Source organism: Oncorhynchus gorbuscha, linkage group LG04 (assembly GCF_021184085.1).
Source record: "Oncorhynchus gorbuscha isolate QuinsamMale2020 ecotype Even-year linkage group LG04, OgorEven_v1.0, whole genome shotgun sequence".
In the NCBI taxonomy this organism is placed as follows: Eukaryota; Metazoa; Chordata; class Actinopteri; order Salmoniformes; family Salmonidae; genus Oncorhynchus; species Oncorhynchus gorbuscha.
In genome coordinates this window covers 64,081,199-64,096,608 of record NC_060176.1, presented here as the reverse complement: position 1 = coordinate 64,096,608, position 15,410 = coordinate 64,081,199, and the positions used below count along the sequence as shown (strand labels likewise).

The 15,410-nt window shown below is 41.4% G+C and overlaps 1 protein-coding gene across 1 annotated transcript; it reads right to left on the bottom strand.

The window, feature by feature from the left end:
- Positions 1–2,747: 2,747 nt before the first annotated feature.
- LOC124033378 (sia-alpha-2,3-Gal-beta-1,4-GlcNAc-R:alpha 2,8-sialyltransferase-like) lies at positions 2,748–14,898 on the bottom strand. The gene is made up of 4 exons (XM_046345402.1): positions 14,365–14,898; positions 12,934–13,056; positions 12,183–12,740; positions 2,748–6,757 (listed from the first exon to the last, which is right to left on the bottom strand). The coding sequence occupies exons 1-4, from the start codon at positions 14,526–14,528 to the stop codon at positions 6,475–6,477; spliced, it is 1,128 nt and encodes a 375-aa protein (XP_046201358.1). The 5' UTR covers positions 14,529–14,898; the 3' UTR covers positions 2,748–6,474.
- Positions 14,899–15,410: the final 512 nt, after the last annotated feature.

The following is a 15,410-nucleotide window of genomic DNA, read 5'->3' as shown; positions in this document are numbered from 1 at the left end:
ATTAGGAATGAGTAGGGTCAGCTATACCATAAAGACCCCTTGTTTTAAGATGGTCATACCAAGGATAATTTAACTATTTGATTTGGAATTTTAGGACCCCTTAAGGCACGAGTGTGCTAAGCTGTCATCAAGGCAAAGGGTGGCTATTTGAAGTATATAAGTAGCGTACAACAGTACATACTACAAATATAACACATTTTGATTGATTTAACACTTATGGTTATTACGTGATTCCATATGTGTTATTTCATAGTTTTGATGTCTTCACTATTATTCTACAATGTAGAAAACAGTAAAAATAAAAACCATTGAATGAGTAGGTGTTCTAAAACTCTTGACCGGTACCTACTCGGATGGTATCGCGCCGTCCCAACCTTCGCTCTCTCTCCCCCGCTACTCTCTCCTCTTCCATCCTATCATCTCTTCCCTCCGCTCAAACCTTCTCCAACCTATCTCCTGATTCTGCCTCCTCAACCCTCCTCTCCTCCCTCTCTGCATCCTTTGACTCTCTATGTCCCCTATCCTCCAGGCCGGCTCGGTCCTCCCCTCCCGCTCCGTGGCTCGATGACTCATTGCGAGCTCACAGAACAGGGCTCCGGGCAGCCGAGCGGAAATGGAGGAAAACTCGCCTCCCTGCGGACCTGGCATCCTTTCACTCCCTCCTCTCTACATTTTCCTCCTCTGTCTCTGCTGCTAAAGCCACTTTCTACCACGCTAAATTTCAAGCATCTGCCTCTAACCCTAGGAAGCTCTTTGCCACCTTCTCCTCCCTCCTGAATCCTCCTCCCCCCCTCCTCCCTCTCTGCAGATGACTTCGTCAACCATTTTGAAAAGAAGGTTGACGACATCCGATCCTCGTTTGCTAAGTCAAACGACACAGCTGGTTCTGCTCACACTGCCCTACCCTGTGCTCTGACCTCTTTCTCCCCTCTCTCTCCAGATGAAATCTCGCGTCTTGTGACGGCCGGCCGCCCAACAACCTGCCCGCTTGACCCTATCCCCTCCTCTCTTCTCCAGACCATTTCCGGAGACCTTCTCCCTTACCTCACCTCGCTCATCAACTCATCCCTGACCGCTGGCTACGTCCCTTCCGTCTTCAAGAGAGCGAGAGTTGCACCCCTTCTGAAAAAACCTACACTCGATCCCTCCGATGTCAACAATTACAGACCAGTATCCCTTCTTTCTTTTCTCTCCAAAACTCTTGAACGTGCCGTCCTTGGCCAGCTCTCCCACTATCTCTCTCTGAATGATCCTTCTTGATCAAAATCAGTCAGGTTTCAAGACTAGTCATTCAACTGAGACTGCTCTCCTCTGTATCACGGAGGCGCTCCGCACTGCTAAAGCTAACTCTCTCTCCTCTGCTCTCATCCTTTAGATCTATCGGCTGCCTTCGATACTGTGAACCATCAGATCCTCCTCTCCACCCTCTCCAAGTTGGGCATCTCCGGCGCGGCCCACGCTTGGATTGCGTCCTACCTGACAGGTCGCTCCTACCAGGTGGCGTGGCGAGAATCTGTCTCCTCACCACGCGCTCTCACAACTGGTGTCCCCCAGGGCTCTGTTCTAGGCCCTCTCCTATTCTCGCTATACACCAAGTCACTTGGCTCTGTCATAACCTCACATGGTCTCTCCTATCATTGCTATGCAGACGACACACAACTAATCTTCTCCTTTCCCCCTTCTGATGACCAGGTGGCGAATCGCATCTCTGCATGTCTGGCAGACATATCAGTGTGGATGACGGATCACCACCTCAAGCTGAACCTCGGCAAGACGGAGCTGCTCTTCCTCCCGGGGAAGGACTGCCCGTTCCATGATCTCGCCATCACGGTTGACAACTCCATTGTGTCCTCCTCCCAGAGCGCTAAGAACCTTGGCGTGATCCTGGACAACACCCTGTCGTTCTCAACCAACATCAAGGCGGTGGCCCGTTCCTGTAGGTTCATGCTCTACAACATCCGCAGTGTACGACCCTGCCTCACACAGGAAGCGGCGCAGGTCCTAATCCAGGCACTTGTCATCTCCCGTCTGGATTACTGCAACTCGCTGTTGGCTGGGCTCCCTGCCTGTGCCATTAAACCCCTTCAACTCATCCAGAACGCCGCAGCCCGTCTGGTGTTCAACCTTCCCAAGTTCTCTCACGTCACTCCGCTCCTCCGTTCTCTCCACAGGCTTCCAGTTGAAGCTCGCATCCGCTACAAGACCATGGTGCTTGCCTACGGAGCTGTGAGGGGAACGGCACCTCAGTACCTCCAGGCTCTGATCAGGCCCTACACCCAAACAAGGGCACTGCGTTCATCCACCTCTGGCCTGCTCGCCTCCCTACCACTGAGGAAGTACAGCTCCCGCTCAGCCCAGTCAAAACTGTTCGCTGCTCTGGCCCCCCAATGGTGGAACAAACTCCCTCACGACGCCAGGATAGCGGAGTTAATCACCACCTTCCGGAGACACCTGAAACCCCACCTCTTTAAGGAATACCTAGGATAGGATAAGTAATCCCTCTCACCCCCCCCCTTTAAGATTTAGATGCACTATTGTAAAGTGACTGTTCCACTGGATGTCATAAGGTGAATGCACCAATTTGTAAGTCGCTCTGGATAAGAGCGTCTGCTAAATGACTTAAATGTAATTTAATGTAAATGTGTGTATATATATATATATATATATATATATATATATATATATATATATATATATATGATGAAACATGGATAAACAGTCAAAAAAATAAAAGGAAGATTGTTCTGAAGTGTCTCTCCTATATCTGAGAGATAGATATAAGAAAGATCAGGAAACTAATTTTATTTAACCCCTTATTTTAGGCACTAAACTATCTCCATATATTCAGTTCTTCCATAAAAAAAGAACTGGTACCTGCTACTTTCAGACTAGTCTTGTGAGGCTTGTGGGCAGCCTAGAGCAAACCAACCAACATGTATGTGTTTGTGGGATATTCACCTTTCCACAGAGGGGTCATATTAGTGTGTAGCCCAAACTGTTTGGACGCTACAGACAGAAGTTGACAGATCGGCTGTACCGATTTCAGACGAGTCCTGTGATACTTGTCGGGGTTAGAACAAAACAGAGAACACCATTGTGTTTGTGACTCATCTTTCCATAGAGGGGTCATAATAATAGCCAATCCTTTCGAACGTTACAGAGGTTTTTCTGAGAATATCAATTATCAGGATATCTCATGGACTGACAAACACAGCTCAAACACGGCGACAACTCCGATGTGGTGGATTGAGACACAGCCCTTGCAAAAAAAAATAACTTTAGGGTTAAACACTTGTTGGGCAGTGATTGTACAAATTAAAGGCCTTTTATGGTGTCAGATGGAGTTAAATCCAGCTCGTTGTATTTTATGGAGAAAAAAACTATTTCCTTTATATGGTACGCTAGCTGCTACTTTGGTCTATCAAAATGTATGTTTCAAATGTTATTAATATTAAGACAAATAATTGTGGGAAAAAGTTGAGATTGTCCCATCTTTCAAGAATCCCTGAGCTCTAAAATAGCAACATTTTCACACAGCCTCAAGGGAAAATGTGTAAAATAGCATGAAATTAGCTATACAACTTAGACCTTGTGGGGGGACTGCAAAACTGCGCTATGCCACTGGGTTCTGTTGGTACCAATCCTTTTGAAAACAAAAGTGTTGGCACACACTAACACACACATTGGGCATTTTTCTCTAAGGAAATGTGGGGAGAATAAATTTCCTTCCTTCATGTGAGCAGTACAATAGTCTTCTTTGGTGATGATCAGTACATGGAAGCAGTCAAAGGAAGACATTCATGGCGGCACAAATAGTATAAATCACCAACCGAACCTATTAGATGAGACTGAAAAGACAAATATACCACACAACTATCCAAGTGTTTTCTATCTCAGGAAATCATTTGTCGACACATCATCAAATAAAAAACCTCCATCGAATGAAAGATATTGTTGTACATCATTGCCATACTTAAGCCAACATTTCAAATCATGTTACATTCAGATAAATTAACATGTCTAGTTTTAATGGGCATTCGTTGGTATATTTACTTATATGAAACATTCTAAGTGGGAAAGATCTAATTACATTTCCGATCTAATCTACATAATCAGGGTATGGACTAAGAGTAAAGTACTACCTAGCAAACTAATGGCACATTAGTATCATATATTTGTATTATGATAATGATGACAGACAGTCCTATGATGGGAAAACAAATTGGTATTTTACATTTACATTTAAGTCATTTAGCAGACGCTCTTATCCAGAGCGACTTACAAATTATGTTCTAAAATACTTCTGTAGGCATACACCATCCATTTAAGACTGAAGAACTTGAAAAGAACCAATGATCTGGTTTATGAGCATAGTAAATCTGAACTCATAAGCAGGGTCACCACCTTCCCAATGAGTGCATGTGCTGTGAGTCATGTGGATATCATGTTGCACCATTTGAGCAAAGTCGTTGTACTGACATCAATGGTTAAGTACTAAAAATGTCCAATCCATACCCAATCCTCTAACATAGTGGAGCTTGACTTGATATTTTTCATATAACATTTTGCTGAGAAAAGTAAAGATAATCTAGAGATATAAAAAATAAAGTTACATTAGTTCTTTCATTGTCAGAAACGGAAAACGAATCATTTTGGTCCCAGTGGTTTGATAGGAATTTATGCTTTAAAACAACTTTCATATAAAGTTTCTGATGATATTTCAATTAAAATATCAGCGCAAATACAAATAATAACAAAAAACACCCGTATCCCCTCGAAACATAATCTCCTTCAAAAATGTTGTATAAAACTAGCCTTGAACATTTGCTAGTCTCTTACATGCAATGTCATTCAATAGTGTATCATGCTCTTTGTACAAGATGCTATAATCATTAATCAAAACATTAATATCTGGTTAAAAAGTCAAAGTAATGTCTATGTGGTAGAATGCAAAACGTTTCCCTGTGTTGCTACATCATAACAATAGTGATGTGTTATTGACTAAAGATAGGAAGTAGTGTTCATTTGAGGTGGTTCAATACATAAAATATATATATATATATTACTGTATGCATCCCAGTGTTAAATCCCTTTAACTTTTATCACTATGATGTTCTATCATATTTTGACAATATAAGATTTGAAGTCATTTGAAATTTAAACAGAACACAGGCACTTTAAAAATAAAAGCTGCAATATGTAACTTTTTGGGGACCCGACCAAATTCACATTGACAAGCAAGTCTAAGAAGCTGTAGATCTATTCTAGGTGCGTTATTTCTATGCTTCCCGTTCTTAAGTTTTGTTTTTGCCTCTATTACTTTCATTTTTTTACACCAGCTTCAAACAGCTGAAAATACAACATGTTTGGTTATGGAAAATATATTTCACAGAGGTTTGGATGGTACTATAATTATCTACACTATACTTGCTTGTTATCACATAAACTGAAATTAGGCAAACTATTCAAAAAAGTTTGAACCAGGAAATGACAGCCATTTCTGCATAGTGCATCTTTAATTCTTAATTTTAATGATGATGATAACAACAATATACATGTACTTTAAAGTTTACTGTAATTAAATGCAGTCTATGGCTTGGTGTTGGAATGCAGATTATTCATCCTCAAACTGAAATATTACCAGAGCTATCACCAGAATCCCAATAAAATAGTGGGACTAGGGCTATCACTGCAGTATCTTTATATAGGGCAGCAATTTACATACATAAAGAGGCCTTGTAAACAAATCTGAAAACAGTGCAGTGTGCTGGCTGGGCCCATTGTCTATCTACTGGCACCTGTGGCGGTTCACTGTATGCTCAAACGGGCTGGAAAATAGACAGTGTGTCTGTTTGCACCTCAGTGGAGGCATTTGAATCCGATTAGAAAAAAACACTGATCTCAACTCCATCCCTGAGACTAAGCAGAAGAACAATCAAATCCCTTTGAAGTAAGGCTACAGCCAAATAACAATAACAGTATGCCCCCCACCCGACCCCTACACTATGAGAAATACTGTTTGGAAATAGTGATTATTTTGCATTAAATGTATTCCCTTGTGTTTTCTTGTTGAAATAGGTTATATGTGTTTTATTGATCAATTTATCCACACAATTATGGTAGCAATGCAAATAAAGTGATGTGAAATATTGTATGATGATAGTGTGACATATTCAGCATAACATACATTGTTACGTCATCATCAACCGGTAATCCACATCTGGAATATTCTGCCATGTTCCTCGCAACCCAACGTGTTAGTGTGAATTACATACATTGGACAAAGCTGAGGCAAGATGCAATGGTGATATGATAGTGTGTTTCTAGAGTGAAAGCGTAATATAAAAGTATTAATTCTAAATCATGCATTGTCTGCTTTGAGTCGCAAAATATATTACGTGAGCGCAAGGTCAGCTGCTGTATTGGAGAGTCACCAAATGAATCTCTTAAGCCCGGTCACCCAGGATGGAATGTCTAGGAACAGTGTGAAAGGCTCAGCTTGGTCACACCTTCTCCATGCATCTTGTAGAGCAGCTTAAACTCACTGGGCAGCTGGTGGGTCTCCTGCCACTTGGTGGTGAACTTGGTTCCTTTCTTGTCGTAGTAGTGGTAGGACAGCTCCTTGCCTGTGTTGGGATCCCAGCCGAAGGGCCAGAAGCCATACAGATGGATCTCCTCACACATGGCCGAGGCCAGAGTGTACATGAGGATACCAGTGCTCAGTCGCTTGAGAGACAGGTTCTTGGTCTTCCAATACCTGTGGGAAAAAAAGTAAACACAATAAAAACAATTATGTGTAAGCTATGGAAAATGAATTGTTCGACAGAACATCTACACTCTAAAAGATGCGGGGTTAAAAACAACCCAATTTGGGGTTTTTTGTAACCCAGTGCTAGGTAAATAATGGACAGAACACACTCTGGGTTATTTTGATCCAGACAGTTGGGTTGCATGAATAACCCAACATGTTGGGATTAACTAAAACATAGGTTAATGTAACCATCAGTTGTGTTTTATTCACTTTCATGCTGGGTTGATCCAGGTTATTTTCAGGAGGTGTGGATGTTACAGGCTTTAGTTTTCCCATTCATATTTTGTTAGTCAGTATAGTATGCATTACACCTGTGCTGGTTTGTCATCTTGTTAGTGAGAAGGTGATTCACCTGTGCTTGTCCAGGTGATATTTTAGAGTGGCTAGCCCAGTGCTCCAGTTGTCTTGAGAGATGTGAAGGATTAACACTTTTTGTAGGCTCTCCCTGTTTTCTTCTTGGTCCACTTCCTACCTTTAAGTTTGGTGTGGGTTTTTATTTGGTTCACCTGTTCTTAATCAAATTTAGTGGACGCTCATGGTGGGTGTCTTTTAGGTCCCAGTTGTTGTTGCTAGTCAACTTTCAGTGGACACCCCCATGAGTGTCTTTCAGAACCCCTCCTAAAACCCCACCTGTTTCGTTGTGGTCAGTGACTATTTGATAGTTCCCCCTTCTGTTTGGGTGACATTATTTGGTTTTCTTGCTGGGGAACATAACAAAATGGGGGCTTGTCCAGGATCTTCTTTCCCTTGAGTATTGTAGGCCCTTTCGACCAGAGTGCATAAAAGGATTGGGAAAGAAGTTAACATTCAGACCAGAGAGGTGTGTAGCTGCAGCTCACGTCCAAAGTGGTTCAAACTCTGAATATCAGCACAAAGTAGAGGGGAGAAGCTCACCTCCCGGACAATCACTGGTACAGCTGATTTGCTGTCCTAAGTAAAGTATCTAGAAAAGCGAATTTAAGTGGGACCATTCCACTACTCTTCTCAAATCACTGTAGTACGCTACTCTGAACCCCAATGAGAACCATCTACACGGCTGGCTAGCCTATCTTCCAGAGCAAGTGGAAGCAGAGTGAGCTCTGTAGCTCTGTTCAGGACTACCCGACACGTCGCCGGATTCCGGGCGACGGCAGAGGAGAGCAACAGTAGAAGAGACGAGTGAACGACATCTTTTGGACAATCAGAGCCTTACAAGCGTGCCGCAGAAAGCCTAACACCCTTCATAAGAAGGCCTGGTTCTGACCGAGATAAATGGCAAACGAAGGCATTCACACGTAAATACTTTCATGATTTCTTTCTCCAAATGGGCGGCGGTTCATGTGCAAAGTATATGATTACTGTGAGAGAAGTGACTCTCTCCCTTCCTTTCCATCTCCTTTGTAACAAGCCACCATATGTTGTGTCAGTACGCTCGGGACCTGTTTGTAATATGTTAAAGTGTGCATGTTTATCCTGTGTTATCATTTAGTTAGCTAGTAAATAAATAATTAAACCACTTTGTGTAGTAATGAATCATAAGTAAGGCTGGGGTTTTTGCAGATGCAGGAGGTTATGACTGTTCAGAATGACGATTTGATACGAGGTTATGATTAATAGGTTGACTGTTTTATGGATGTGATCGGGTAAAGACCTTTTAGAGTTTAATTCTGGAGATGGTAGCTCTTTAAACAACTGCTCTCGTGGTGCCCCAAATTCCTAATTAGTTTATTGTTACATGATAACAATTAAACATAGTTAGTTGATTAGATAAATAAGTCATCAGATTAATGAAAGTAAAGTCACGACACCAGACTAAAACAAGAATGCCATTCAATTAAGTGATTAAGAGAGATGGATCTGGAAGTGCTCCAAATCCAATCAGGCTATCCTGCACACTCAACAGAGTTTGATCTTTGTCGGAACAGCCGACTTGTATCGCCCTTCAATGAAAAGGAGGTGGATGTATATTTTACTCTGTTTGAGCGGATTGCAACATCCCTAAAATTGTCGCGAGACATTTAGTCACTGCTCCTCCGAAGTGTTCTTGTGGGTAAAGTCAGAAAGTGTATTCCGCTTTATCTCTTGGGCAGAGTTCAGATTATGAAACTTTTAAAGCTGCTATCCTTCAGGCTTACGAGTTGGTCCCAGAGGCATATAGACAACAGTTCCGTAAATTACGAAAGACAGAATCACAAAGCCATGTTGAGTTTGCAAGGGAACAAGCATGTCTTTTTGATCAGTGTTGTGGTTCTCAAGTTGTCAGGGACCTTGAGGATTTAAAGAAACTCATACTTCTCGAGCAATTCAAGAATTGGCTTCACGAAAGGGTTGCTACCTACAATACATTTATGAGCACAAGTATCTCACTCTTAAGAAAGCTGCAGTTCTGACAGATGAGTTTGTGTTGACACATAAAACTACTTTCACAAATAAAACACCCAATTGTTATCCCTATGCAAAAAGCAATCCAGAGAAGTCACCTCCTACCGAAAGGTTTCAGTCCTTTTCTACAGTGCCCAAAGATAAAATCAGCAGAAAACTTTCTTTTTGTATCCGACAGTTTGTAATTACTCCTGTGAGAATGAGAAAGAGAGAAAAATCTGTTTCTTGTTGTGTGAGCACTCCAGTCCATTAACTTTTTAAGGCTAGGGGGCAGTATCCTGAATTCAGGATGACTGACGTGCCAAAAGTAAACTGCCTGTTACTCAGGCCCAGAAGCTAGGATATGCATATAATTGATAGCATTGGATAGAAAATTCTCTGTCTAAAACTGTTAAAATAATGTCTGTGAGTATAACAGAACTGATATAGCAGGCGAAACCCAGAGGAGAACCCATCCCAAATGATGTTTGAGGTCACAGGCCATTTCAATGCAAACCTATGGGATATTCAAAAGAATTCCTCTCAGATTGCAGTTCCTATGGCTTCCACTAGATATCAACAGTCTTTAGAAAGGGTTTCAGCCTTGTTTTTTGAAAAACGAACGAGTAGTTGTAGTTTTCCCTATTGGACATAGTATTATTCGTCTTAAATGTTATCGTTTATTTAGATATTAGAGTAACTGAGGATTAATTAGAAACATTGTTTGACTTGTTTGTACGAACTTTACTGGTAACTTTTTGGATTAGTTTGTATGCAAGTTGAATGAGTGGATTACTGAATCAAGCGCGCCAACTAAACTGACATTTTTGCGATATAAAGAAGGACTTTATCGAACAAATCAACCAGTGGTGTGTAGCTGGGACCCTTGGGATTGCAAACAGAGGAAGATCTTCAAAGGTAAGTGATTTATTTTATTGATATTTGTAATTTTGTGACGCCTGTGCTGGTTTGGAAAAGTATTTTGGTGTGGGGCGCTGTCCTCAGATAATCGAATGGTATACTTTCGCTATTAAAAGCCTTTTTGAAATCTGACAACGCGGTTGGATAAACAAGTAGTTAAGCTTTTTAACGATGTAAGACACTTGTATTTGCATGAATGTTTAATATTACGATTTTTGTATTTTGAATTTCACACTCTGCAATCTACTCATTCAAAGTTTTTACTTTATTTTTCCTATTTTCTACATTGTAGAAAAATAGTGACAACACCAGAACTGTGTTAACACACATGGAATCATGTAGTAACCAAAATAAGTGTTAAACAAATCAAAATGTATTTTATATTTGAGATTCTGTGATACTGTATGTGATTTATTTCGAATTCAAGGCACACTTAACCAGCATGGCTACAGTACCACAGCATTTTGCAGTGACACGCCATCCCATCTGGTTTGCGCTTAGTGGAACTATCATTTGTTTTTCAACAGGACCATGATCCCAACACATCTCCAGGCTGTGTAAGGGCTATTTGACCAAGAAGGAGAGTGATGGAGTACTGCATCAGATAACCTGGCCTCCACAATCACCCGACATCAAACCAATTGAGATAGTTTGGGATGAGTTGGACCGCAGTGTGAAGGAAAAGCAGCCAGCATGTGCTCAGCATATGAGGGAACTCCTTCAAGACTGTTGGAAAAGCATTCCGGGTGAAGCTGTTTGAGAGAATGCCAAGAGTTTGCAAACATGTCATCAAGGTAAAGGGTGTCTACTTTTTGAAGAATCTATTTTGATTTGTTTTTGTTTAACTCTTAGGTTATTACATGATTCCTTGTGTGTTATTTCATAGTTTTGATGTCTTCACTATTTTTCTACAATGTAGAAAATAGTAAAAAATAAGGAAACCCTTGAATGAGTAGGTGTGTCCAAAATCTTGACTGGTACTGTATATAGTTTTTAAGTACATACAGTACAGTGCATTTGGAAAGTATTCAGACCCTTTGACCCCTAATCCACATTTTGTTACATTATAGCCTTATTCTAAAATGGATTAAATAAATGTTTTCCCTCATCAATCTACACACAATCCCCCTTAATGACAAAGCAAAAACAGGTCTTTAGAAATGTTTGCAAATGTATAGAAAATAAGAAACAGAAATATCTTATTTACATAAGTATTCAGACCCTTTGTTATGAGACTCGAAATTGAGCTCAATTGCATCCTGTTTCCATTGATCATCCTTGAGATGTTTCTACAACTTAATTGGAGTCCACCTGTGTTAAATTCAATTGATTGGACATTATTTGGAAAAGCACACACCTGTTTATATAAGGTCCCACTGTTGACAGTGCATGGCACAGTAAATACCAACCCATGAGGTTGAAGGAATTGTCAGTAGAACTCTGAGACAGGATTGTGTCGATACAGAGATCTGGGAAAGGGTGCTAAGAACACAGTGGCCTCCATCATTCTAAAATGGAAAAAGTTTGGAACCACCAAGACTCTTCCTAGAGCTGGCTGCCTGGGCAAACTGAGCTATCGGAGAGCAGGGCTTTGGTCGGGAGGTGACCAAGAACCCGAGGTCACTCTGATAGAGATCCAGAGTTCCTCTGTGGAGATGGGACAACCTTCCAGAAGGACAACCATCTCTGCAGCACTCCACCGATCAGGCCTTTATGGTAGAGTGGCAGTTGGGGTTTTTGGGGTGGAGTTTTCCTGTAAGCCTTCTGTAAGCCTCATAAAAGCTTGAAAAGTGTTTAACCGTAACATCCAGTATAGAACAAATGAACAGGAATGACATTTACTATCACCGGTGGCCAAAAAAACCTACCTAAAAGCCACGCCCCTATTAATCCATACCTCTGTTGGGTTATATCTCAATAACCCAGCATCAACAACCCAACCTTGCTATTTTTAAAGAACACAACTAAGTGACCCAATGCCTGCAATCCAGCATTAAAAAAATGTACAGTTTGTAGTAACAATGGTGTCTGAAAGTGAGAACAAAACCACCCATGACTGCTCTGTTGCCTAGAACTCTGGCACAAAACTCAGTCCCTTCCTTCTCCATACCTGTTGACATCCTGCATGATGTTTCCTGGCCAGGCCAGCTTGATCTTCAGCTGCCCCTTGTGCTCAACAAAGAAGTCCACCAGGGTCCGTGTGACGGTGGCCGAGGTGTGGAGGAAAAACGCAGGGATCCACAAAATGGCCCCCTCCAGTTTCTTCAGGTTGAGAAAGAAGTTGTTGCGGTCCTGGATGGTCAGCAGATTGTTGTAGTATCTCTCCAGGATGCTGGGGTTAAAAGTGGTGAGGTTGGTCTTCCGGCCCACATCCTTGTAGTAGGAGTCGGTAGGGGCGAAGTTGCAGCGGAAGATAAAGTCGGCGCTGTCGATCTCTGGCCCACAGTGACTGCCTGTCAGGATCCCACTGTTACCCACCACGGCACACACGTTGTAGTGTTTGTTCTGGATTGGCGAAGCATCAGGAAGCAGTGACTTCAGGTTGTTGTTTATGGAGAAGACATACTTGTGACTGGAGTAGTCAAAGTGCATCAGCTGGCCGACGCGTACACCGTTCTTGGTGAGGGAGAAGTTGTTGGCCACATCAATGTAATGGAAGATCTCTTTCCTATAAGGTAGTTAACAGATAAAAATATCAGCTCATAGCTGCTGTTTCTACCAAATGTAGTTATGTAGCCAACTGCAAATGGCAAATAAACTGCAATGTTTTACTAAACACAAACAGTATTCTGTTAAACTGCTTTACAAACAATATAAAAGTTTCTACAGATTATTACAGAAATCCCACATAATCATAATACCTTTGCTGATAAAAGGCGGTCCTATTAAATGTCCATTTGGATGGTTTCCCTTGCAGCTCCTCATTCAGAGCATGGGTTAATGGGATGAAGGATGGGTCCAGGAAATTCAGGGCAAACTGGGACCTGAGAGGAAGAGAGTTTCCCTTAGTAAATACACTGTTGCTATTGTCAGCATGTACTGTAAGCATTACATTGAGTATCATAAGTATTCACCCCCTTGGATTTATTCACATTTTATTGTGTTACAAAGTGGGATTCAAATGGATTTCATTAGATTTTTTTGTGAACGATCTACACAAAATACACTGTAATATCAAAATGACAAAAAAATAAAAATGTCTTCAATTTGAAAATGTTATGAAAAATGAAACCTTGATTAGAAAAGTATTCACCCCCCACCGAACCAATATATGTTAGAAACACCTTTGGCAGTGATTACAGCTGTGAGGCTTCTTGGGTAGGTCTCTAAGAGCTTTGCACACCTGGATTGTGCAATATTTGCCCCTTATTCTTTTTACATTCTTCAAGCTCTTTCAAGGTGTTGGGGGTCATGACTAGACAGCAATTTTCAAGTCTTGCCATAGATTTTCAAGCAGATTTCAGTCAAAACTGTAACTTGGCCACTCAGGAACAGTCACTGTCTTCTTAGTAAGCAACTCCAGTGTAGATTTGGCCTGGTCAATGTCCTGCTGAAAGGTTAATTCCTCTCCTAGTGTCTGGTGTAAAGCAGACTGAAGCAGGTTTTGCAGTAGGATTTTGCATGTGCTTTGCGCAATCCCGTTTCTTTTTATGAAGGTAAGGAGGTAGATTTGCCCCAAACATAACGATTTCCATTTAGGCCAAAAATGTTATTCCTTTGCTGTGTTTTCTTGCAGTATAACTTTAGTGCTTTTTTGCATACAAGTTAAGGGTTAAGGTTAGGGTAGGGGTTAAGGGTTTAAGGTATGGACGTCCCAAGGATTCCAGATAGCACTGACCAAAGCCCATTTACAGCATGCATTCAGGCGTGGGGTTGTCACAATAGGCAAGATTCGTTCACTCAGCACCTTGGACAGTTCTCTTGTTTGAAATCCGGCTCCTTGTCAAGCAACGATTTGTTGTCATATATGGCATTTTTTAACATTCAATGATTCTACAGTTTAATTTTCATTTAAAAAATGAAATGTAATTGATGCAGGGATTTGCATTAGATTAGGCTACTGTAGCGTGCAGCAGAATATTATTTAAGGCCCTGATGCAGTTAGCCATATTATGCCATAGCCTACAGAACAATGTGGACATAAACAATCATAAAGATTGTTAGGAACAAAATTGTCACGCATGCGCCTTGTCGGTGACATAAATCACATCTTATTTGACAATTTCAGGTGGTTTGAGTCATGTCAAAATAAAAAAATGATGAGTTTCAAGGTCTTGATTTAGCCTACTCACCGAAATCCTGCGTGGAACATTATCCGTGGTGGTCCTCCCATGTTGTCATATTTTGTGGAAGATAAGATGCTGTCCTTTCTAATGGACACATAACTTATTAAGGATAAAATGAGAAGAGCGACCATCAATATGACCAAACCCAGGGCGTTTGAGATGCGGACCATCTTGGAGCGTTTTCATTCCTTGAAGAAAATCGATTAAAATGTGCGAGCCTACATCACCTCGATTCGAGATGCTGATTTTGGCTATACGTATTGGTATTTTGATAAAAAATAAACATGTTTTCTCATGTAAAACGGACGGCAAATGTGCACTGCGGTTGAGAGTGCAGGATAGTCATTGAATGGCATTAGGCTGCCTTGGCGATCCGTCTTCGTGCATTCTCATCATCCCTGCCTTGGTTTAGCGCTGAAATGCAATTTCTCTCCAGCCAGATTTATTCCATTAGGGCGATGCATCTGAAATTCACGTCAACGCCTCAAACCAGCAAACATCTCACTGCTCTGTTACGCACCCTTTCCTCATGAAATAATTTAACATATTTCGATGTGTTTGTTGAGCCCAGATGAAAAGAAGACCCTAAAAGTGTCATGGCTGTATTATAACTCTCTGGGGTTTACAGATGGGAGCAATTAACTTAGTGGTATGCATACCATCCAAGATTACTTGCTGACTGTATAAAATACTGCAGCACAAAATATTAAGCAAATGTGGAAGCCTGATCAGCATCGCAAGTAGTCCTGGCTTGCAGTCAGAGTTCCAATTAATCCCAAAGGTGTTCGATGAGGTTGAGGTCATGGCTCTGTGCAGGCCAGTCAAGTTCTTCCACACCGATCTTGACAAAACATTTCTGTATTGACCAAGCTTTGTGTACGGGGGCATTGTCATGCTGAAAGAGGAAAGGGCCTTCCCCAAACTGTTTCCACACAGTTGGAAGCACAGAATCATATAGAATGTCATTGCATGCTGTAGTGTTAAGATTTCCCTTCACTGGAACTAAGGGCCCTTGCTCAAACCATGAAAAAAGCCCTTCCACCACCAAACTT

Coding starts and splice junctions, on each gene's coding strand:
- LOC124033378 (XM_046345402.1), bottom strand. CDS start 14,528: ATGGTCCGCATCTCAAACGCCCTGGGTTTGGTCATATTGATGGTCGCT. Junction 13,057..14,364: donor ATGTTCCACGCAGGATTTCG/GTGAGTAGGCTA, acceptor TCTTCCTCTCAG/GTCCCAGTTTGCCCTGAATT. Junction 6,758..12,182: donor ATCATGCAGGATGTCAACAG/GTATGGAGAAGG, acceptor TTTTTCCCACAG/GTATTGGAAGACCAAGAACC.